The 22,908-nt window shown below is 34.7% G+C and overlaps 3 protein-coding genes across 4 annotated transcripts; all 3 read left to right on the top strand.

Annotated features, from left to right (window-relative positions):
* The first annotated feature begins 6,293 nt into the window (after positions 1–6,293).
* On the top strand, positions 6,294–10,678 carry LOC105176258 (uncharacterized protein At3g27210). Its single transcript, XM_011098997.3, has 3 exons — positions 6,294–6,701; positions 9,137–9,217; positions 10,106–10,678. The coding sequence occupies exons 1-3, from the start codon at positions 6,494–6,496 to the stop codon at positions 10,522–10,524; spliced, it is 708 nt and encodes a 235-aa protein (XP_011097299.1). The 5' UTR covers positions 6,294–6,493; the 3' UTR covers positions 10,525–10,678.
* A 1,650-nt stretch (positions 10,679–12,328) lies between these two features.
* MPL1 (Myzus persicae-induced lipase 1) lies at positions 12,329–16,053 on the top strand. Of its 2 annotated transcripts, none has more exons than XM_088877140.1 (8): positions 12,329–12,702; positions 12,782–12,886; positions 14,462–14,602; positions 14,693–14,803; positions 14,911–15,054; positions 15,165–15,217; positions 15,357–15,436; positions 15,540–16,053. In XM_088877140.1, exons 1-8 carry the CDS (start codon positions 12,364–12,366, stop codon positions 15,953–15,955), a joined length of 1,389 nt encoding a protein of 462 aa, XP_088733266.1. In that variant the 5' UTR covers positions 12,329–12,363; the 3' UTR covers positions 15,956–16,053. The 2 variants fall into 2 exon arrangements, with proteins under 2 accessions (XP_088733266.1, XP_088733267.1); XM_088877141.1 differs by having other exon boundaries at positions 12,397–12,702; positions 15,177–15,217.
* A 1,626-nt stretch (positions 16,054–17,679) lies between these two features.
* Positions 17,680–22,337, top strand: LOC105176256 (uridine/cytidine kinase UKL1, chloroplastic). Its single transcript, XM_011098995.3, has 14 exons — positions 17,680–18,070; positions 18,239–18,330; positions 18,665–18,734; positions 18,861–18,979; positions 19,584–19,680; positions 19,808–19,887; positions 20,103–20,297; positions 20,731–20,814; positions 20,900–20,960; positions 21,129–21,189; positions 21,433–21,526; positions 21,608–21,680; positions 21,776–21,858; positions 21,953–22,337. Exons 1-14 carry the CDS (start codon positions 17,893–17,895, stop codon positions 22,097–22,099), a joined length of 1,434 nt encoding a protein of 477 aa, XP_011097297.1. The 5' UTR covers positions 17,680–17,892; the 3' UTR covers positions 22,100–22,337.
* Positions 22,338–22,908: the final 571 nt, after the last annotated feature.

Here is a 22,908-nt window from a genome sequence, read left to right as displayed (position 1 = left end):
TTTGTCTTATCAATGTCAAATTATTGTCAGTGGTGTTTTTGTTACCCTTCATACATCAGGGGGGTAAATGAGACAAAATGCATAGTTCAGGAGTGTAAAGTGTGTTTAACCCTTATTATTATTAATTTAGAAAGAAAAAAAGAAAAAAAAAAAAGAACATTTCTGGGCTTTTCTCTTGTGGTTAGTTGGGCCAGAGTTTTAGGCGTACATCTATTGGGTTGGGCCTGGCATTGCATTGAGTATTTTATTTCAACTTATATACATATCTGTTTCTGTTATTTATTAATTTAAAAGAAAAGGTTGAGTTGAGTTATTGCATACAACTGTTTTAGGATCCATTGACTCTATAACAAGGAAGAAAGCTCAAACATTATAGTCATCATCATGGAAAGGAAAAGTGGCTCAAGAAATATACTATACCTCATCATGGAGGAAAGAATTCCATTTTTGTCTCTAATTATTCGTATTTTCCCTTTTTGCGCTTTAGTAAAATTCAGTCATATGTGTGTGATGTGGAATAAATGGGAAGCTTGTAATCCAAGCTCCAACCACACTATGAATACATGAAAGCTATAAGTTATAAATTTCTTCATCTCTCTTTTGCTCCAAAAATCTCCATTTTACAATGATACAAAAGGGTATTTATACTACTCTAATTAAGCAACCAATATAGGGGTGTAAAATCATTTTTAACCCCCACCCCCACCAATCACCAATAAATGGACATAATTTTTAGGGTAAATTGCATGACACTCTATGTATTTTGGTGAGATAGTAAGAAATGCTCATGTGTTAATTTTATTAGCAAAAATTGCCATGTTGTTGCCAACGGACTAGACCTTGCTGCTTTACAGCAACAAGAATTTCAGCTCTTAAAATATTCAGCAGCATGTAGCGGGCTAAGTTATTTGGAGGCTTGCACTTACTTTTGCCTCCTTTCGTCCTTGGAGACACCACTCTATCTTCTTCTTCCTTTCTTTTCATTGAAGTCACCAGTTTTTTACTTGCAGCCTTTTCTATTCTTATGTATTGTTCGACCCTTACCCATAACTCTTCTTAGGAAGTCAGGGTTTTCCCGATATTGATTCTTTAAACCTGCTCCTCGTTAGGTTGAATTTGTATGATGCTTGCTAAAAGTTTTGGGTTATGCTGATCAAGTATGAGGCTGTCTTGGGATACAATTTGTTGATCACGAAGCGGTGTAGGAAGCATTGCAAGAGATGCTCGAAAGTCTTGATAGTTTTGGAAGAGAATTGGTTAAACCAAGCCAAAGCTTTCCAAAAAGAGTGTTGTACAGGATAACCTGCAGTAAGCGGTGTCGTTTATATCCAGTAGGTTCGCTCTAGCCAAGAGTTGATCTAGGTGGTCCCACGGGTCTCCTACCCTATTATACTTGTCGGTTGTTGTTCTAAATTCCACTCATGGGTTGGATAGCTTCAGCCAGTAGGGGTGGGCGTTGGAATCAGGTTGTTCAGGTCCCGACCCAATTCGAACGGGTTCGGGTAGATCGTGATGGGTAATTTTTATAATCTTTGAGTTTTGGGTTGCCCGGACCCTATTTTGAATAAATTGGGTTGGTTTCTGGATAGAGAAAGATACTCGGTTGGGTTAATTGGATACCCTTTATTTAATTAAAAAAATAAAATTTTAAAATTAAAAATAAAAAATAAAACTATTTGTTGCTAATAGTAAATTAATAAAGTAAAATATAGAATAATATATGAGTTATTGATATACTTTTATCAAGTTATTGATATTGAGTATTGGATTATTTTGTCTATTAATTTGTATTAATGCGGTGTTATACTATTTTGTAACATCAATAAATTGAAATCATAATTTTATATTATTTTTTTGTATACTATTTTAAAAAAGAAAGTCACCCCATAAATACAAATTACAATTTATAAGTATAAAGTTATCAAAAAAAAAAAAACATGCTTTAAATATTTCATTATTGGCCCTACTTTTCTTCACATTTAAATTACAGAAAAAAAATAATTTTGGATTTCCAATTTCGAATACCCGACTTTAACGGGTATCCTATTAGTTGGGTACCCAATTTTATCAAGTTTATATTGGGTACCAAAATATATTACAGACAAAATTGGGTACCCAATCCGAAAAAACCAAAACCCTAAAAACTCCATCCACAACCACCCCCATTGGCCAATACATGGGGTGAAAACGGACTGCACCTCGGTGGTGCAACCACCAAGGGATAAGCTTGGGATTCACCAAATCTAGGTGGATGAGGTGTTTGGCCTCCCATCTCCCTTCAATATTCTCTTCTATGCGATGACACTCAATTCTCGACCTCCTACTTCCCTTGAGGTTCCCCTCTTCCAACTAGTACTCTTCTAAGAGGGGGAGGTGCTCGACATTCCCTCTTCCCTTGAAGTTTTTCTCCTCGAGATAGAACTTCTCCAGGAGGGTGCGATGCTTGCCTTCCCTCCCCTTTTGAAGCTCTCCTATTCGAGATGGTACTCCTCTAAAAGGGAGAGATGCTCGACCTCTCATCTCCCTTTGAAAACTCTTCTCCTCGAGATGGTTTTTACAAATATTTTTTTTTGAAAAAGATCAACAAATATAAAGTAGTAACTTTTACCCCATTGTCTTAGAGTTACATAATTATTTTTTATTTGATGGGAGTGATGTCCCAAAAATACACCAGGCTCGAGACGGAGTCTAGCTTAAGTAAGGTCCAATAAAGGACTAATGCATGCAACCTAAAGAAGAAAGCTCAGGGCCTAAGGTTCCCCAGAATAGTTATTGTGATAGACGCCTGGCAAAGGGGGCTAGATACCTATCCCCAAGCCCAACATGTCTTCATGTAGAGGTGGCGGTAGCATTGATTAATGGAGGGGGGATGGCCACGTAACCGTCGAGGGGGCTCGAGGATCTTGATGAGTCTGTTGTAACCCCCTATCCACCTAAGGAATAAGTCCCCAGTAGTCAACTCTCTCAACATCCTATGTGAATATGTAGGAACCTACTGTCCCAACCACCGATTGAAGTCCCAAAGAGACTAGACTTCATCCATCTCTAGGGGCTAAGGCTATAAAAACATGCCTCATTTCGTCAGTGAAGGGTAACGTGATTCTAGCTACAGTTATGCACACAAAGCATTCTTATTCCAAGCAGCGCTTCACTATCAATTTACCTTTCATTTATCTTATTCAATTTTTATTTTATGAAATTGCTTACTAACTTGGACGTTAGAGTGTCAACGTATCTTTTGCAAGTCCCCATTTTAAAACTTTTGAAAACCCAAATCCAAAAATTTCAAATTGGTCACACAGAAATGAGTAACTTTTTTACTCACACAGAGAGTATATGTAATTTTTCAAACAATTAAGAGTATTCGTAAATATTCTAAACTTTAGAGAAAGTGTTTAAATTTACCCTAATAATTATCCACTAAGTTAAAGATAAGTGAGAAAAGATTGAATGGCATCCATGTGAAGTTGTGAGAATAAATTGTAAATGAGTATTCGTATTTCACTATATTTATGTGAATACAAGTAACGAACAAGTGTGCACTGATTCATTGAATTCATACTTAATTGATAGGCTTGAAAACATTGTGAGATGAAGCAACCACACTCATTTATCACTTATCCACTCAAATAAAAGGAAACCGTATGGAACTCGTGCGCTTTAAATACTTCTTATTATTATATGGCCACCATTTTATTTTTATTTTTATTTTTATTATCATTAATTAATCTGGGGTTGGGTCTCCCACTCACTTCCTCCTGCGTGAGATACACAAATATGGCTATTTCTTAGTTGGTGGGGTAGGGATCCGTATCACTTATCACTATTCAAATCAACTTTATTAGCCAACCAATAATAATATGATTAAGGATTAGTTATTTATTAATTATACATATTTAATATTAATAATTAATATATACCAATTGTTAGTAATTGAAATTCACCATATAATAAATTAAATTGAGATAATTCAAAAATTGAAATGAATAAAGGGAATTAATAGTGCATAAAGATGGGGTGGGGGGGTAGATGAAACCTCCATATGAATATGAGTAAAAGGAGTTTTCAATATTTTGACATTATTTGAGTAATTGTAAGAGTATTTAATAGAGTTAATGTACCATAATTGGGAAGTTAGTTTAGGAGTAGTTAATGATGCCAATTTTGAATTCCACCTGCCTACCTACCTCCTCATCTAATATATCATCCACGCATCCATCCTCCATCCTTTGCCTTTGTCTTTTCCTTTTCCCCACTAAAAATCAACATAATAATGATGATGAGGTGCACACACAAAGTTCAAATTTTAGTATACCCTCCCCTTTTTTCGCAATATATATCCACTCCCAAATCGGAAAAAAAAGCCAATTACCCTGTTCCACATTTATTAATGAAATTAAAATCTTGTAGTTTTACTTTATATTTTTTAATTTTGATGGAATTTAGAAAAGAATGTTTATATGTATAGATTTTATCACCTTTTATATATCACATCAACTATCATTATACTTTTATCTTATATCCAGTTACTATTAGAAAAAGAAATCATTCCATTTCTTTTTTTCCATTGAGACGAGATCGGGTGAGATCACAAGCTCTAGGGATGGCAATCAGACTTAATTTTTCGGGGCTTCGAATGGGGTGAGTTTGGTACTCATATTATCGGGTTCGGGGCAGGTTATGGGTTTTATACTGAACCCGCCCCAATCTATTTTTTATTTACTTATTTATATATAATACGTTATTAATTAAAATTATAATATTATAAATAAATTTTTAAATAATTTTACATATATCCAACTCTATATATGAAATACCAAAAAAAAAATTGAATGTATTATTTGTATTTTATAATTTATTTTAGATAAAAAAAAAAAGCTATCTTGAATTACCTAAATTTACAATGATATTTAGTATTACCTATACGAAAAATTAGTTGAATATATTATATGTATTATATAATTCATTTTAGATAAAACAAATTTATGTTAAATTACTAATATTAAACTTATATTACATAATTTAAAAAATAAAAATTTTCAATCGAGCGGGATGGGGCGCCGCAATCCAGGGTGGGGTGGCGGGGCAGGTCTGGGTTCTCAATGAGGCGGGGCGGGACGAGTTTTATGAAGCAGGGTGAGTTGGCAGGTCTCGGGTCCAGACAAACCCACCCCGTAGCCATAACTAAAGCTATCACACAAAGTTCATATTAATTTTTACATGACTAATTATCTACTCATATACTTACGTAGTTAGTATGAGGGTACTATAATAATTAATTCGATATCTTTATTAAGAAATTCATTAAATAGTCATATCAAAATAAATAAGGTCAATTCAATTTTCTTTTTTTAGGTTTTCTCTCATATATACTTTTTGTTTTCTTAATCGAATTAAACTATAATGTGTTTGAAATGAGGCATCACAATTAGTTAGATATTGCATTACTTATTGATAAGATAACTTATTTAATTTTTAAAGTTTTTCGTTTATAAGCTTGCCTTTCTTTTTTCAAATATATATATAATATGTTTATTTACATCTTTTTTTATAATATATTTTCAAAATATAAAAATTATTTAATTACGTACACACAGAAACAACGAGTCACGATCAATTCATATATATAAAGAAAAGATTACACTCTCCTTCCTTAAATTTTGGTGTCATTACACATTGATCTTCTGTAGTTTGAAAAATTACATTTAATACCTCTAAAGTTTGTTGTCTTTAAATAAGTTCCCCATCAATAATAAATCACTAATAAATCAATCGAAGTAAAATATAAATTTATATATAATTTTTTATTAACGTCTATAAATTTAATTAATTTTAATTAATAAAAAATTTATTTATTACAAAATAAACTTTTAAAGTAATAAATATAAATTTTTAAATTATAAAAATATATATATATATATATAATTACGTCAAATTTTAAAGGAGAAAAAAAAAAAAAAAGGGTAAAAGACAATTAGTCAGCAAAGTGGTGGTGGGGTATTACTACTTAAAGGCAGGCAGTGCGAGTGCGAGTGCGACAACAGAACAAAAGCCTAAAAAACAATTAATCAGTCTCATAATCCGTTGGTTATGGATAGGACCCACACGCGCCCATGTTTTCTTTTCTCCCTCACATTAACAGAAAAAATTATTTCTTATATTTTCACTTTCAACAAATTCCATAACTCTTTAATTTAATTTAATTTTCATAGTATTGTATAGCAATTTCCCCTAATTAATTAATTTTATGTGTAGTAAGCGTAACGCTTAAACACGGCCCTTGCTTTGCCTTCTGCCCCCCTGGCCCCTACACCTACTCTTCCTCTTCCCTTTATACTTCTACTTCACTCTCTCTCTCTCTCTCAATACAAACAAGAAACCCAGCACAGAACCAACTCTTCTTCTTCTCTACAAACAACAAAAGATGGTTTTTGGATGATGAATAGGTGGTGAATAAAGTTGTGAAGATTGCTTTTGCTGTGTTTTTGGGAAGATGGGTTCATGTGTTTCGCTTCACAAAGACCACCCTGACTCCGCCATCAACCTCCGTTTATCTCTGCACTCTAAGAATGACGACGTCTTGATCCCTTCGCCGCACAAAGACCAGAAACCCAATAACCTCAACGCCGCTGATCCTATCCATGCTCACTTGCCATTCAACTCTCCACGCTCACCTCCTCGTTTTCCCCACCCTGCCCCTGGTATCTCATTTCTTTTTTTCCCGCCCCGCCCTTGCCCATTCTATGGTGTCTGCTTCAAGTTTTTAATCTTTTCTCTTCTCCTTTATTTATTTTTCCATCTTTTTGGTGAATAATTCATGATTTTTCTGGTTACACTTTACTCTGCTAGCTTGTTCTGAGTGTTGATTTATTACTATTCTCTGTCAAATTTTGATAATTTTGCCCATAAATCAGTAACTTGTTGACGTCTATCCACAAGTAAGTGAATTGTAGCTAATGAAGTTATGGCTCCTGATCAAGCGATATTAGAGGCCCGGCATCATCGCTTTCGTTGTTTCTGTATCAATAGGTTTATGCTTGTTGATTTTCACAAACTGACTTTTTACTAGTATTCATGATTTTGATTTGTTTTGGATTGTTCAACTGTTGTGCAGATAGACGTGATATCCTTACATGATTGAATTCCTTTTATTTTCCAAAAGATTATGTTTTTTTTTCACATTTATAAGAATTTTATGGTTGTAATAATTTATTATCAGCATGATAAAGTAAATAAATAAAATTGAGCTGCTCTGACAATTGGAGATTCTAAAGGAACAAGTGCAATGTTGTTAAATAATTAATTCCTGAGGACCATAATGTCTTGACTTCTTATTGATGAAAGGATGATGTTTCTGTCTTGAAACCAGACGTGTTAAGATTTTTCTTTATTTTCGAATTGAAAGGTTTCCTTCAATGCCTTGTCATCTTTGAAAAAATCTTTTAGCTTAAATGGCTTAGAAATAATTGTTTCTATATTAATTTTCTATTATTGTCTAGGTGGTCCTACTGGCTAGAGAACAAATAGCAATTCTATGTCGTGGAAGTAAGGCTACAGTATTTGATTTATCGTCGGCTTGTCAGAATCAAGAGTATTAGTCACATTTAATCTTACCACATAACATTTGAAATTTATCGTGATGGTTTCATGTCATCAAATTTGAGTCCAGGTCAACTTCTTCTGTTTTCTTCTGGCTATTTCTTTTCTATAAACAGGATTTATGAAAAAGAAAAGGCTTATATTGGATTGCTGTTCAATCTAAACAACATGATTTGAATGCATTGTAAGTTTACTGGTAGGTGAATTAGTTACCAACAGAAATTGGAATATGAAGTCTCTTCTTGAAGTTGGCCTATTTCTTAGCATTTTATTTCCTTGAGTTTTGGACATAAAAGGTTATGAGCCATCCCATGAGCTTTTAATAATTGAGCCCTGCCCAAGCCCAAAGGTTGTATGATATGGACAACAGGACAAGGCATTTGTTGCCAAAATTCACCCTCCACACATTATGTTCCTTTATGGGGTCTGCCCTTGCTATGCACCCATAACCTGCCATGCATTGATGAATTTGTCCAGATCATAACACAACTCTCTAATAGTGTTCAATTTCTTATTGCGAACATGAGGCAGTGATTAAGTTCTTAAAAGGACAGCGGACAAAGAATGGTGAGCTAGCTATTGCATTTTAAAGCTTATGAAAGAGAAAAGTAATTTGAAGGAGGTGTAAGAAATTATTTGGTCAAGCACAAAGCGGACTTTGACATTCGTATTAAAATCAATGTATAATTCATATTCGTCAGACCTGCAATGCTGAATAAAGCTTCATAGACAGATCTTGATTATGTGTAGGGTTTGACTTTGAACCATGTGATTGGCTTCCATCACATGTGTTCCGTTTACAACTTACAGCACAAGGATAACAACGTATATGGAAAAAAAAGGGAGTTTAGTTGTTTTAGCTGTTACCCATATTCTTCTAAATAATTGGCATAATCCCCCATAAACATGTATAGAAATGGGCAGGTATGTCTTCTACTCTGCACTTAAGCCCAGAATTGATGATGCAGGTAGAGAGCAGAAGTGAGTTGGGATGATGTAGGTTTTGACTATGGTGTTTATGTCAAGTGCCAAGCCATAGTGTTACATTTATGATCTATCTAGTTTCACTTTGCCTTCTATTGCATTTCCTTTCTAATTTGGCAATTTATTTTCAATAATGAGGCATATACCTGATAATTTTCTCTGTTCCAGCTTTTCTCGATCTAAAAAGTCGTCTTCCTCTCATACTCAGAAAGATCTAAGTATCCTTTGTTTATATATTTTTTGTTTTTTCCTCTTCTTTGTGTGTGTGTGTGTATATGTTGTTTGTAATAGGTGCACATTAAGTAATGGAATTCTTGTCCTTTTGGTTGAGCTTATCTTTTGAAACTCCCTATTAATTAGATTTTATGAACTTAAAATAAACTATTAGTTCAAATGCTAAGGCTATATTCCTGATCCTGGCTTAAAAGTCTGTAGATATAGGTTATATCCATGATTTTAACATTCCTTCCTAGTTTCCATTGTATCATGAGCACCAGTTTATTAGGCTCCTTCTCTATGTGATACTGATCTGATGTGTTTCAATTTCTTGTAGGTAGCAAGGATGAATCATTCTTTGATTCTCAACCTTGGTTGGAGTCTGATTGTGAAGATGACTTCTTAAGTGTTAATGGTGGTAAGAAATAGCCAGCACCATTTGGAATTCTACCATTTTTTCTCTCAAATTTTCTCACGTTCTTCCCTGCTGAATGAACACCCTGGATTTTTTTTGCTTTAATGTGCTCATTGGATTTTCTAGAGGGAACTTCATAAGCAAGACTGTATATTGGTTAAGTTTCATCTTTTAATTGGTGTCGCTTTTGGCCAATCACTGCCCCATATATAATTCCTGGGAGTCTCATGTGTTAAATAAGAGATTTTACGCACACATCGGCTAGAATTCGTTTGAGGTTTAGGGTTGACAAGGAAAGAGGGAATTATTTAATCCTTCATGCTATTTGATTCAAAAGTAAGTGCGGTAGTTTATGCAGGGGCCTACTTCCATAATAATACAGAGGAATCTGGTGTGATCTTTAATTTTTGCTTGGAGATTGTTGTGTATATAGAGCTGATTTGGTTGGGGGAACTTTCTGGTGACCAGGGAGGAAATTAGCTAACCAATCCGGTTGTTCAAAATGAGTTGCCCACATTTAATACCTCAAAGTTGGCATCTCTATTCTATCCTTTTTTTTTTGGTTGTTTTTCCATAAAGGTAAGGTCGGGACATGAGCATCTATTGGAAATTATGAGCAAAACCAGGATCAGTTTCACAAGGTCCTTTTCTTGGACCATTTCCATTCCCTTTGGGACCGAAACTACTAAATCGCTATGCAAAAACAACTTAAGCATACCTCCACTTTATCATTTTCTATATCAAAGTTTAATGACTAAATTGGTAAGAACATACTCATATCCTGTTTCATTTTTCTCTTTCCTGGATATGTTGGACGCTATAGACATATGTCCGTACTCATTTCAGTGAACGACATTGCATAACATAGTCTTTTCATTGATATTCTTGCAGATTTTACCCCATCTCGTGGAAGTACTCCTGTCCACCACAAATTCTCTTCAGGAAATCCACCAGCAAATAAGGCCCCTGCTATTGAAGAGACACTCAACGCTGTACCCGAACCATCTCCTCTGGATAAGAAAAAGAGACTCTCCGAACTGTTTAAAGAGAGCTTACGCCACCCGTATGAAGATGAGGTTCCCGACAAGGTGAAAGCTGAAGCAACCAATCCAGTCCAAGCCAAATCCACAGACGGAACCCCTCGTTTCTTTGGACTCAACTCCGGAGGTAGTAGTGAAAGAACTCCCAACGGAGTGCTGCTCAAAGCAGACGATAAACCATTGAAGTCTGCACAATGTTGCCTTCCGAGGTTGCTTCCAACTCGTAGCTTCAGTGAAAGGAAAAAGAAGATGAGCCCTGCTCAAAGATAGATGGCCTCTTTCAAAATTTTGAGACAATGTACATGGTGAGAGTTGAACTGAAACTCTTCGCTCTTCAGATATTCAGTTCACTCAGTTATAGACGTGGATGAAGAATTACGTACATATATTATATAGCAATTCTGCCATCTTCCCCAACGTAAAATTGCCTTATATATTAAGCACATGAGAACCGAATCAAAGTTAAGATTACTCATGTTTTTTTTATTTTTTGGTCTTATATCGTTAGGCTACGAACATAAATTTTTATGTTAAATTTCAGTATAATTGAGTGATTGATAACATATAAAAAAAAAATCCATTTTGTGCAGTAGGAGTCGTATACCAAGAAAGTAACGTTGCAGTTATTATTAATTTACGTTCTTGTGATATTACAACTAAGCAAAAAAAAATAATAATAATTTACTTTTTTGTATTTTTTAATATGAAACAATTTATCTTCTTAAATAAGGATAAATTGCTTTATTTTAAAGAACAAAGCAAGGAAAGTAGCTATATATTAAAAAGCACAAGAAGATAAATAATTTTTCTATAGAGAGTAATTGACTTATTTGTAATATAACACAGGGTTGCTTGTATTTTATTATTATTGTTGTTGTTGTTATTGTTATTATTATTATTATTATCAAGTTTTAGGTTACATGGGGGAGAAGAATGGGAAGTTTTATCACCAGCCATATTGTCATTTTCTTTTAGAAATTCAAAGAATTGCATGTCGATTATGTGACGAAGATAATGTATTAGATATATAATTAGTTTAAGTAAAGTGAGTTTTTATTTGAACAAGAAGTACTTGACCTCTAATTTTTTTATTTAACTAGAACCACATTTTATAGGCAAAAAACAATACAAGTTTGATAGGAAGTCATTACTCACAAAACAGCGTAAACACACGAGAGGTGCCAATACCATTGGGATTTTGGCTCCGGAGTTGAAAACCGTAGCAACCGCATTTGGTGTCTTATGGATGATTTAATCGAATTTCAAGTTCTTCGCAAATGAGCAGAGCCTAGAAGTGATTATGGATTTCTACGAGATTTTGAGCAGACTTCGGGACAATGCATCAGTCAGTCACTATAAGAGCCCATCTTTCGTTTTTAGAGTAATTTTTGAGTCTTGTAAAAGGAGTAAATACTCCTAATTTATGCATTTTCAATTTGTAATGGAGTCTATTTCAAGTTAATAAACAGGTAGGGATCGGCCAAATCCCTGCCACGACATCGATAGCTTTTGTTTAAAAAAAAACAAAAGAATAAATACGTCCATAAGCCACAATTGTTATTAGATATTAAATTTAACCTTCAGTCAAAGAGTCTTGTTTGGAGGGATGGATGAGTGGTAGTTAACGTTGATGGAAGATGGATGATGGAGGAAGCAACTATAGTCATTTACTTCCCTCCATACGAAAACTCCCATCTCCAACAACTATATTCAGTTTCCTCCTACGTCTTTTCACTTTTCTGCCCATTCACTACTCTTTTCATATATATATATATATATATATATACATATCTCATTAATTAATAATTTCAATATCATAGCTTTTTATAATCAAATTATATATATATATATATATTCACTCCATTAAATCTTCCCAATTGATTAAAATGCATTTTGTTTCAATTTTCTGGGAACCAAAGCAACTCTCCAAAATTAAAATAATCAGCATAATTATTCATACATATCCAACATGCAAAATAAAAGATAAGGGGGAGGGAGGAATGAGTGGGGCCGGGGCCATATTGGTCTCGGCCCATCCCATCCCCTTCTCCATAGAAAACTAGTGTGAAAAAGCCCAGAAAATCGTTGAATGCAGAGAAAAGGCCAATTATGTTGCCCATTTCCTTTTTCTGGTCTTTCTGCTTGTCAAGTTCACACTCACTTTTTCTCTTTTTCAATTCTTCCTACTCTCTCTATATATACCCTCCCGCCCATACCATACCCTCCACTCCAATCTCATCAATATTATTATACAATATGGCCTATTTCAGCTTCCTAAATTTACCTCTAATTATTGCTCTATCTCTACTACTTCTACCTCATCAACCATTCGCCTCCAGCCGCGCCCTTCTCTTTCCACCCAACGACGACGATTACGCCCCTCCGCAACCGGTTGGCATATGCTCCGCCGCCGTCACCATACATGGTTACAAATGCCAAGAATTCCAAGTAAGGAGCTTACAATTATAAGCCCGCCCCACAAAAATATCATTTTTCTAAATAAATGGGGCTGGGTTTTATTTTTCAGGTGACGACTGACGACGGCTACATATTGAGCGTGCAAAGAATTCCGGGGGGCAGGGGCGGAGGCGGAGGTGGGCCGCCGGTATTGCTGCAGCATGGGGTTCTTGTGGTATGTATTCCTTTATTTTTGTATCCCGCCCCTCTATATACTACTGATCAATGCTGCTGAGTGCTGACCATATATACATACACAGCAGTAGAATTAATTAAAGTGCAGGTTGGGGTTGGGGGGGGGGGGGTTAGACCGTAGTAGATCTGCGTGGGGATGTGGTGTTGGTGGTAATAACACAAAGGTTTGTGAGAGAGAGAGAGAATGGGCATGTGAGGCCGACAGTAAAGATTTTTAATAGTATAGGCAATAATTTAGTTTTAGTGTTTGAAGAAGCATGATTCCCGGTCCCCCATGCTTTAATTCCTCATACAAGAACCATTTCATCACCACATGCATGCGCGCGCTTATATATATGTTTCCGTTATATACATACATGACTGCACTTTTAACCTATGATGGAGGAATTCGGTAGATGTTTTTCTAGTCAAAACAATCTAATTAAAACCTGTCACGAAATTTCTATTGCAGGCATGTTTTTAGCCAAGTTCCATATGCTTCTAGAAAGTTTTTTATTTGGATCAGGTTTGGTTCAATTAAATCAATTAAGTTTGATCGATTCGAATTTGAAATAAAATTTACCTATATATGTTTCTACCACTTTCCGATAGAGTTTTCAAATATATTATGGAGGAAAAATAAATATAGTTAGTACGTATTGTCATTTGCACAAGTACAACATATAGGTTTTGTGTTGTGGACGTAATGGCACTTAGAACTTTATTTCTTATCACAGTTTTAATAAAAGGTAATTTCTATAATGAGTTGTCCAATTGAGTTATTTTTATGATACTTATAATTTTACGAGAATATTCATAATTTTTACGATTATTTATAATTAAAATTTTAAAATAATTATCCAAAAATAAAACAGCAACATAGTTATTGTGACCTATATTTAAAGAACTCTTGAAAGAGGAAAAATCAAGCGTATTCATTTTTTAATTGAAGTAGGCGATACTATATTCATTGGGGGAAGAAAAATTCATATTCCCGATGGGGATGAGATGTGATGTGAACGACAAGATTCCGAAGCATCCATTTCCGAGGTGATGTAAGATACATACATATAACTGGCGAAATAATGCTATATATGCCGCAGATTTTGGGCAGCCGCCCACCAATATCAATTATTTCATTATAATATTGGCTTCCCTATTTTTATATATCATCTCATCTCAATCACCTAATTAACATAATTAAGAAATAAAGAACATATATTATATGTATTTATCATATAATTAATTTAAATTAAAATTTTCCGCTGCATGCAAGTTGCCACGTCAATATGGGTTTGATTTGTCCGAATGCTTAATAATGCATGTGTTGGGTGGTGGATACAAGCGAGAACAGACGACTACTGAGGTACGTCTGTTGCAAAGAGATAAGTACCAAAATCCTGCAACTATGCCCGTGAATCTGATGACGATGATGATGATGATGATTCCGTACAGTTTTTATCCTCCTCTGATTTTTGCTGATTTTCTATTTTTATATTTGACCAAACAAATCAGTACGTGTGTATGTGTTTATTTGATTAGTTAATTAATGGGGAATGTATATGTGGAAAAATAGGACGGAATGACGTGGCTGCTAAACTCTCCAGAAGAATCTCTGGCAATGATATTGGCTGATAATGGATTCGATGTGTGGATTTCCAACATCAGAGGAACTCGGTTTAGCCGTGGTCATGTCACCCTCGATGCTGCCAGCCCTGTAAGCAAATCTTGCATTAACCCACCATACACGCACACACATACATTCTCTCTCTCTCTAAAATTTATTAATTGCATTTGCATGCATCAGGAATATTGGAATTGGACATGGGACGATCTGGTGATCCATGACTTACCATCCTTCATCGACTTAGTTTTCAGACAAACGGGCCAGAAAATTCACTACGTGGGCCATTCTATGGTACGTACGGTTATACTCAATTAATGCATGGCTGCCTTGTATATATATATATAGAGAGAGAGAGAGATGATGTGTACGTATTAATTTGATATTAATTAACATAACAGGGTACTCTAATAGCATTAGCATCATTCTCGGAAGGAAAACAAGTGGAGAAGGTCAGATCGGCTGCGTTATTAAGCCCAATAGCCTACCTCAGTCACATGACTACTGCTCTTGGAGTTGTCGCTGCCAAATCCTTTGTTGGTGAAGTAAGTAAGCATGCATGCATGCATGCAATTAATTGATTATTACGCATATATATATATATATATCTTTCACATTTATATAATAATAATTTTGATGTATAATATATATATAGCTTATTCAACAGATCACTACAATCTTTGGTCTTGCAGAGTTCAATCCTAAAGGGTACGTAATCATTAATTACTACGTACTTACTACATTAATTAATCTCTCTCATCACTACTCTCTCTCTCTATATATATGTGTGTGTGTGTATACATAAATTTAATTTGATATTGATTAATGTTGATGATGATCACTGCAGGGAGCCAGTCGCCAACTTTCTCAAAGCTTTGTGTCTTAATTCTGGGATTGACTGTTATGATTTGCTAACTGCACTTACTGGTACATATACCTTTTTTTGAATAAATTAATTAAATCGGGCTAGATTTAATTATATATATGAGTACTTGTCATTATAATTAATTCAATATTTACGTATATATAGGAAAGAACTGCTGTCTGAATGCATCCACGGTGGAGATTTTCCTCAAGAACGAACCTCAATCCACCTCAACCAAGAACCTTGTCCATTTGGCTCAAACTGTAAGAGATGGAGTCCTGTCTAAATACGACTACGGCAATCCAAACTTCAATGTGGAGCACTACGGTGAATCGAAGCCTCCCATTTACGACTTATCCAGAATTCCGCACGATCTTCCTCTCTTCCTGAGCTATGGTGGACAAGACGCTCTGTCGGATGTTAAGGATGTGGCCACATTGCTAGATTATCTTAAACTACACGACGTCGACAAGTTGCATGTTCAGTACATCAAGGATTACGCTCATGCCGACTTCATTATGGGCGTGACGGCCAAGGACATCGTCTACAATCACATTGTGTCATTTTTCAGAAACCACTGAAACTTTGAAACCTTCGTCTTGGTTTCACCAGCTGCGTTTTGGCAGTCGGCAATTAATTACCCAATATCTTGTGAATAAATCATTCACATTAGAGGTCTTGGATTAGCGTATTATATGTATACTACAATTATCATTAATGAAATCAAATGTGAGACTCTAAATCAACTCAACAAAACAAAACTTGAAAGCTTTAACTGTATATATGCATGTATATAAATAGGGATCATTTACATTTACACCCTTCACCTATTGTCTTTTTACATAAACTATCTCTACCACCTAGATCACTGACATCCTTTAAAGCCCAAATACCCTTATCGATTCAGTCAAGCTTTAATTTAATTTTTCAATAACAAAAATGCACTCATGGGTGTTTTGTAATTTTCAAAAAATAGGTGGAGTGTCAAAGTAATTAATGTTTAGAGATGAATTATATGAACCCATATATTTTTTTTTATTATTTATACTATTTTTTAGTTTAACTTTAAATTATTTTATTAACTTTTTTTACTGAATCTGTATATAAACTTACACCTTTTAAAAATTAAAATATTAAATTATTTAATTAATATATTAATAGAAAACAATTACTAGTTACTAGTTTATTTGACACTCCTTCTATGTTTTGATAATTATAAAACACGTCTAAGGGCATTTCTATTATTGAAAATCAAATTAAAATTTGACCGAGTCAATAGAGGAATTTTGGGATTTGAAAGGCTGCCAGGAGTGAATTATGTAATTTTTAAAAATGTAGGGGTGATTTGTATAAAAAGACAATAAATGAGGGGATGTAAATATAATTATCCCATGTAAATATTGTAATCAAGAAAATAAAAATTCTTTAACTATATAAGAATATATAATTAGTTTTTTGAGTTGGTCTCTTTTTCATTTTGCTTTGCATTTTCATTAATAGAATTAATTAACTATAATAATTAGGAGTGTAAACAAATCGAGCTTGAGTTGAACTCGACCAAAAATTCAGGTTGGAGCCCAAAATCATGAACTCGAGCTTGTTAAAAGAATATTTTTAATTATTATTAATCAAAATAATAATTATTTTAGAATATTTATTAATTATATTAGATTGACAAGTGTACATTATTTTGCATCTAATAAAAATATATTCCTAATTTTATTCAACTATTACTTAATTTAAAACATTAATTATTAGTATAAAATAATAATACTTAATTACAAAATTACAAATCATATGTTTATATTAAATTAATATAATAGTATGAATATAAAACTTTATAGTATTTTTATTACATGTCTAATATTAATTCAATGGTAATATAATTAGTAAATATTTAAAAATATATATATGAAATTATTCAAGTACTTACGCGTAATCTTAGTAGAAAATATATACTGCCAACTAAATATATAAAATATTCTGAATTATTAGAAAATTATAAAATAATATTAAAATATAACAATAAAATTCAAACGCGTTATATTCAACAGCAATAATTAAAATACTATTTTGTTGATTACGTTTACTTTTAGATTGATATTAAAATATCGTACTTTTATTTATGATATAAATTAAAATATGATATATTGTTTGAATATAATTTTAATATATATTATAAATATTTTGTATCTTTAACTTAATTAATATTATACATGTTGCTAAATATATATTAATATTAATAAAATAGAAAATTAGCTCAAAAGCTTTTGAACAAGAATGTTTTGAGTCGAGCTTGGCTTATCGAAGAGCTCGAATTCGAACTCTAGTCAAGCTTTGGTCGATGGAGTGGGTTGGAGTCGTCATCCACCCATTAACTATAGTAATTATAACATATATTTGAAGATCTCTGAGCATCAGCGCCATTTCGTTTCCGCCAAACGCAGCCTTGGCTTCCGCTTGCACTACTCTTCCAAGACTAGGATAGGAGTACTAAATTACAACCCTACCATCAAGGATGGCGGATGAGAGCAAGGCAATAAACTACGTAATGGAGGCGTCCTCCGGTCCGCACTTCTCTGGCCGACGACTCGACTCTGCTGCTGCTGCTGCTTCACCCTCTCCCACTCCCACTCCCACTCCCTCTTCCTACCCCTTCCGCGATTTCCCCACCCACAAGCAGCCATTTGTCATCGGTAATTATCTTCTCACCGCATTCTTCTGCTCTCCCCTTGCAATTTCGCATTTTCTTCTGCTTGCTGATTTGTTTGTTTTTTTGAAATTTTCACCCTGTCTTTTCCTTCTTCTTCTCGTTGTAATTTGTCATTTTTTTTTGGTCTTTGCCATTGTTGCTTACGGAGCAGGGGTTTCGGGAGGAACGGCATCAGGGAAGACTACAGTTTGTGATATGATTATTCAGCAGCTGCATGATCACCGTGTCGTGCTTGTGAATCAGGTTCTTTGTGTTTTCTCGTTGGGTTTATGCTTTCCTCGTTTGCATACTCTGAAAATTCTGGATTCTTAGTGCAAAGTTTCAATTTGGGCTTGCGCTGTTAACAGGAATATTGTGTTTTTGGAAAGGAAATGAAAACCAAAATTAAAGTGGAAATGAGTACACATTATTTAGAACTTCTTGAATGTTGTTCAGCTTTTCAAGAAATAAAAGGTGATATATAGGTATAAAGTAAATATGCTTTCCATTGGACATTTCCTTTTCTCTTTTTTTGTGATCTGCAATCTAATAACTTTTGGTTCTGTCCATAAACTTTTACTCCCTTGGTCGTGTGTAGGATTCTTTCTACCGAGGTTTGACTCCTGCAGAGTTGAAACGTGTGCACGAGTATAATTTTGACCATCCAGGTAACTATGTGTGATCTTGAGCTTTGCTCTCTCTCATAATTTGGATTCCGACTTATACTTAATCTTTCTGCTACCAGATTTGTGGAGAAAATATTTTGTTTAACTCATGAGGTGGTTTCTTTACAGATGCTTTTGACACAGAGCAGCTCCTTGAGTGCGCTGAGAAGCTTAAGTCCGGACAATCTGTTCACATTCCAATTTATGACTTTAAAACACATCAAAGGTGCTCAGACGACTTCCGCCAGGTTCAATTTATGATTCTCATCATTATAAACTGCATGGAGATTGGATGAGAATCTCACCATTCATTTGCTAATCTATTATTTCGTACAATCAAATTCAATTCTTTTTCCTGAAATGTAATGTAATGATGTAAACTTGAAGGAGCTTTTACTGGAAAACATCTAGAAATTTTATAATCATCTGAAAAGTACTTCAAGTGGCAGGAAATGGATTTGGGGCAAATCCCACTTTACTCATTTTTATGATTTTTGGACTCTTAAGTATTTATCGGAAAATATGGTACTTATAAAAGGACTTAGAAGTGTGACTCAACAATTACACATTCTGGTCCTGGTAATTTTTTGAGGTTCTCCTTCTAAGCCCTGAAGATATGATTGTGCTTTGCATTCAGGGACATTAAAATATGTAACATATGAACATGCCTGATGTTGAGTCTTTTGTTGGCTGGAATGTTCCTTGCCAAATTAAAGGTTCAGACTCTAATATGCCTATCAGTTTGAGGCTCTCTTTTGTTGGGAAGGTGGGGAGATTCCTGGAATGTGATGTTTTATGTCCAATGTTGTTCCCCTTAATAGTTTCCCTACGACTGACACAAAAATGTGCCAGGTGAATGCATCTGATGTAATCATATTGGAGGGAATCCTTGTCTTCCATGATCAGCGAGTGAGGAATATGATGAACATGAAGATTTTTGTTGACACAGGTGGACTTTGAATTGATCTTATGACATGTAACTAATTCTTTAAGTTGCTATAATATATGAAACTGAAGTCAATCTTATAATTTGTCTCTTCTCTCATTTCCGTTGTGATGGTTGATCATCGATGCAGATGCTGATGTGAGGCTTGCTCGTAGAATAAGGCGTGATACGGTTGAGAGGGGTAGGGATATAAACTCAGTTCTTGAACAGGCAAGTTCCTGCCTCTTTCAAAAATTTTCCTACTCTTAACCAATTTGATTTGTTTTTGTTCCTTGGCATGCAAAAGTATTCAAATTACTTGAATCTGTCACTACGAGGCCCATGAGTTTTGATTTGATAGTGGTAGTACTAGCATCTTGTTTGGTGTCTGCATTGACTGAATATCATTAACATTTCTATTGCAAATATTCAACTTTCACATACAGTACGCAAAGTTCGTCAAGCCTGCTTTTGATGATTTTATTCTGCCGTCGAAGAAGTATGCTGATGTTGTTATACCCCGTGGCGGTGACAATCATGTCGCAATTGATTTGATTGTACAACATATTCACACAAAGCTTGGGCAGCACGACCTGTGTAAAATATATCCAAATGTGTACGTTATTCAGTCGACTTTCCAGGTATGCCCCTTTTCCTGTTCTTGGGTTCAGTTTTCAACTTCCCACATGTTATACTATTCCCAGAAGACCCAATACATGATTTATGCCTTTGTCAGCAGTTGCCTCTTTAACTGTCATCTCTCAGAAGATCTAGGAGGGTGAATGGAAAAGAGTGGTTTTTGGCATGTGCAGAATGGTGTAGATCAGGCTGCTTGAACTTAGCCACTTAAATCTTTTATTAGCACTAGTGATAGTTTTTTATATGCGAAGGTACAGAAGAGAGTGCATGCCAGAGGGAGATGAAATTAGTGATTGCGCAGCAATATTTTGTGCTCTCATGGTTATTCGGTTTCTCATTAGATAATGAACATAGTGAGAGTCTAATCAGCCTCTATTCATTTCAGTTATGGTGATGATTTTTCTACTTGACAATGACATCTTTTCTGTGTTACAGATCAGAGGTATGCATACCCTGATTCGAGATCGAGATATATCAAAACATGATTTCGTATTTTATTCAGATAGGGTTATCCGCCTGGTAACCTTTGACTCTCTTCATTGTAAATTTACAATCAAATAATAGTTGTGCCAGAATCTGTACTTTCTTATATATAATGTTTTAGGTTGTGGAGCATGGTCTTGGTCATTTACCCTTCACTGAGAAGCAAGTTGTCACTCCAACAGGTACATTACAAATTAAAGTACTCTTAGACTTGGTAGTTCCTATTACTTCAACTCACTTGGTTACAACTAGATTACTGTGCGTCTTCTCATGTTTGCATGATCAAGTTCCTGGTGAAGTAGAAGTTACTGATCTTTCTACCCTTGGAACTTTGTGGGGTTCTGTTGCAGGGTCTGTATATACTGGTGTTGACTTTTGCAAGAAGTTGTGTGGAGTTTCCATTGTTCGAAGGTAAGGAAATAAATTGGGTATTATTATACAGCAAATGTCAAAAGAAAAAGGAAAATTTGTCAGTTTAATGAAACTGAATTACCCATATAAAGAAGAGGTTGAATGTGAATCAATAACCGCTCTTCCTTTTCTCCAGCATCGTGTTTTGTATTTGGCGAGCTAATTTTTTTCCCCTTTATGCTAATAATTAATCTTCTGTCACCAATTTGATTTTATATTCTTTAATGTGTTTCTTCTTGACAGTGGTGAAAGCATGGAAAATGCATTGCGTGCTTGTTGCAAAGGTATAAAAATTGGGAAGATTTTGATCCACCGTCATGGTGATAATGGCAAGCAGGTCAGATTTCTGTTCTCATAGATGGCCTTATTGTAATGGTAGTATCATTGCAATAAATCATCATATCTCCTACCTGAACAGCTTATATATGAAAAACTTCCAAAAGACATATGCGAACGCCATGTCCTGCTCCTTGATCCAGTTCTGGCAACAGGTAACTTTATCACTGAATTCTAGAACTGGTGTTTCTTGGCTGCTTTGTTTCCTTTATTCTTCTGGAATCTTAAGTAACCAATTCTTGTGTTGCAGGAAATTCTGCAAATGAGGCAATTGAGCTACTCATACAGAAAGGAGTTCCAGAATCACATATTATATTCCTGAACCTCATATCAGTGAGTTTTGTTTTTGTTCCGTTGGGAATTCTTTTTGTCACGGCACTTTAGTTTCTCAATTTTTTTTTTGGTTTGAAACAATGCTTGTGCATAGGCGCCAGAGGGAATACATTGTGTTTGCAAACGTTTCCCCTCGTTGAAAATTGTGACATCGGAGATAGATGTTGGATTGAATGGAGAATTCCAAGTGATTCCAGGTATGGGAGAATTCGGTGACCGCTACTTTGGGACTGACGATTAATTTTTGCTGGTTCAGAGGAGCATTGATCCAGAGGAGAGTTTTCTGCAATTTTGACATTGATGTTACAGTTACATATATACAATGTCATTTAAATTTTGGGGACAAACGTACCAAGTTTTGAGGCACTGGCTTGGTGGGTGGAATTGCGAGTTGTTGGACTATTCTATACATAGTGGATGAGTATTAATTATTTTTCTTTGGCTATTTCCAAATTATGGATCTGAGCCTCCACTCCATATATCTTCGTTGCAGTTGTAGGTCAAAAGAAAGTGTGTTGTTCGCCCTGATGATTTACATATAACTTATCTATTAGAAATATTTTATTTGATAGTAATCGATACTGCTACTCTAAAGTGGCTAGTAGTGCTCTGTATTTATCAATTTAACAGAAACATTAATAATATAATATTGAAAATAAAATGGGTAGCCCGGGCCCAGCCTGGACTGGAGGTCAAGGGCACAACTACAACTGATGCTTCTCGTATTCTTTCTACAAATTGAAACAAATGACACCCTTGTAAAAAGTATTTACTAATGAGTGTGGGCTGACTTGGTGATAAACTGGTTTAGTTTCAAAATTAATATTCATAGGTTTGTCAGTCTTTGATCAATTTTCAGCACAAGTGAGAAGTCTGCCTCTGTTTGCTACTCTAGAAACAGAGCAGCTTCACAATCAAATTGCTCCACCACGCCAATCATACTACATAGGGCATAGGGGGTGTCATGCCACAGATTAAAAAAGTGTTAACAAATTAAGCGCTTCCAGTTCCCGCTGAAATCGCATGTCTGATGTATAGACTGTGGGTCGA

The sequence above is a fragment of the Sesamum indicum genome, linkage group LG13 (genome assembly GCF_026168435.1).
Source record: "Sesamum indicum cultivar Baizhima isolate 11 linkage group LG13, ASM2616843v1, whole genome shotgun sequence".
Classification (NCBI taxonomy): Eukaryota; Viridiplantae; Streptophyta; class Magnoliopsida; order Lamiales; family Pedaliaceae; genus Sesamum; species Sesamum indicum.
Note: the sequence above shows the minus strand (reverse complement) of the source record. Positions and strands in the feature narration are given on the sequence as shown.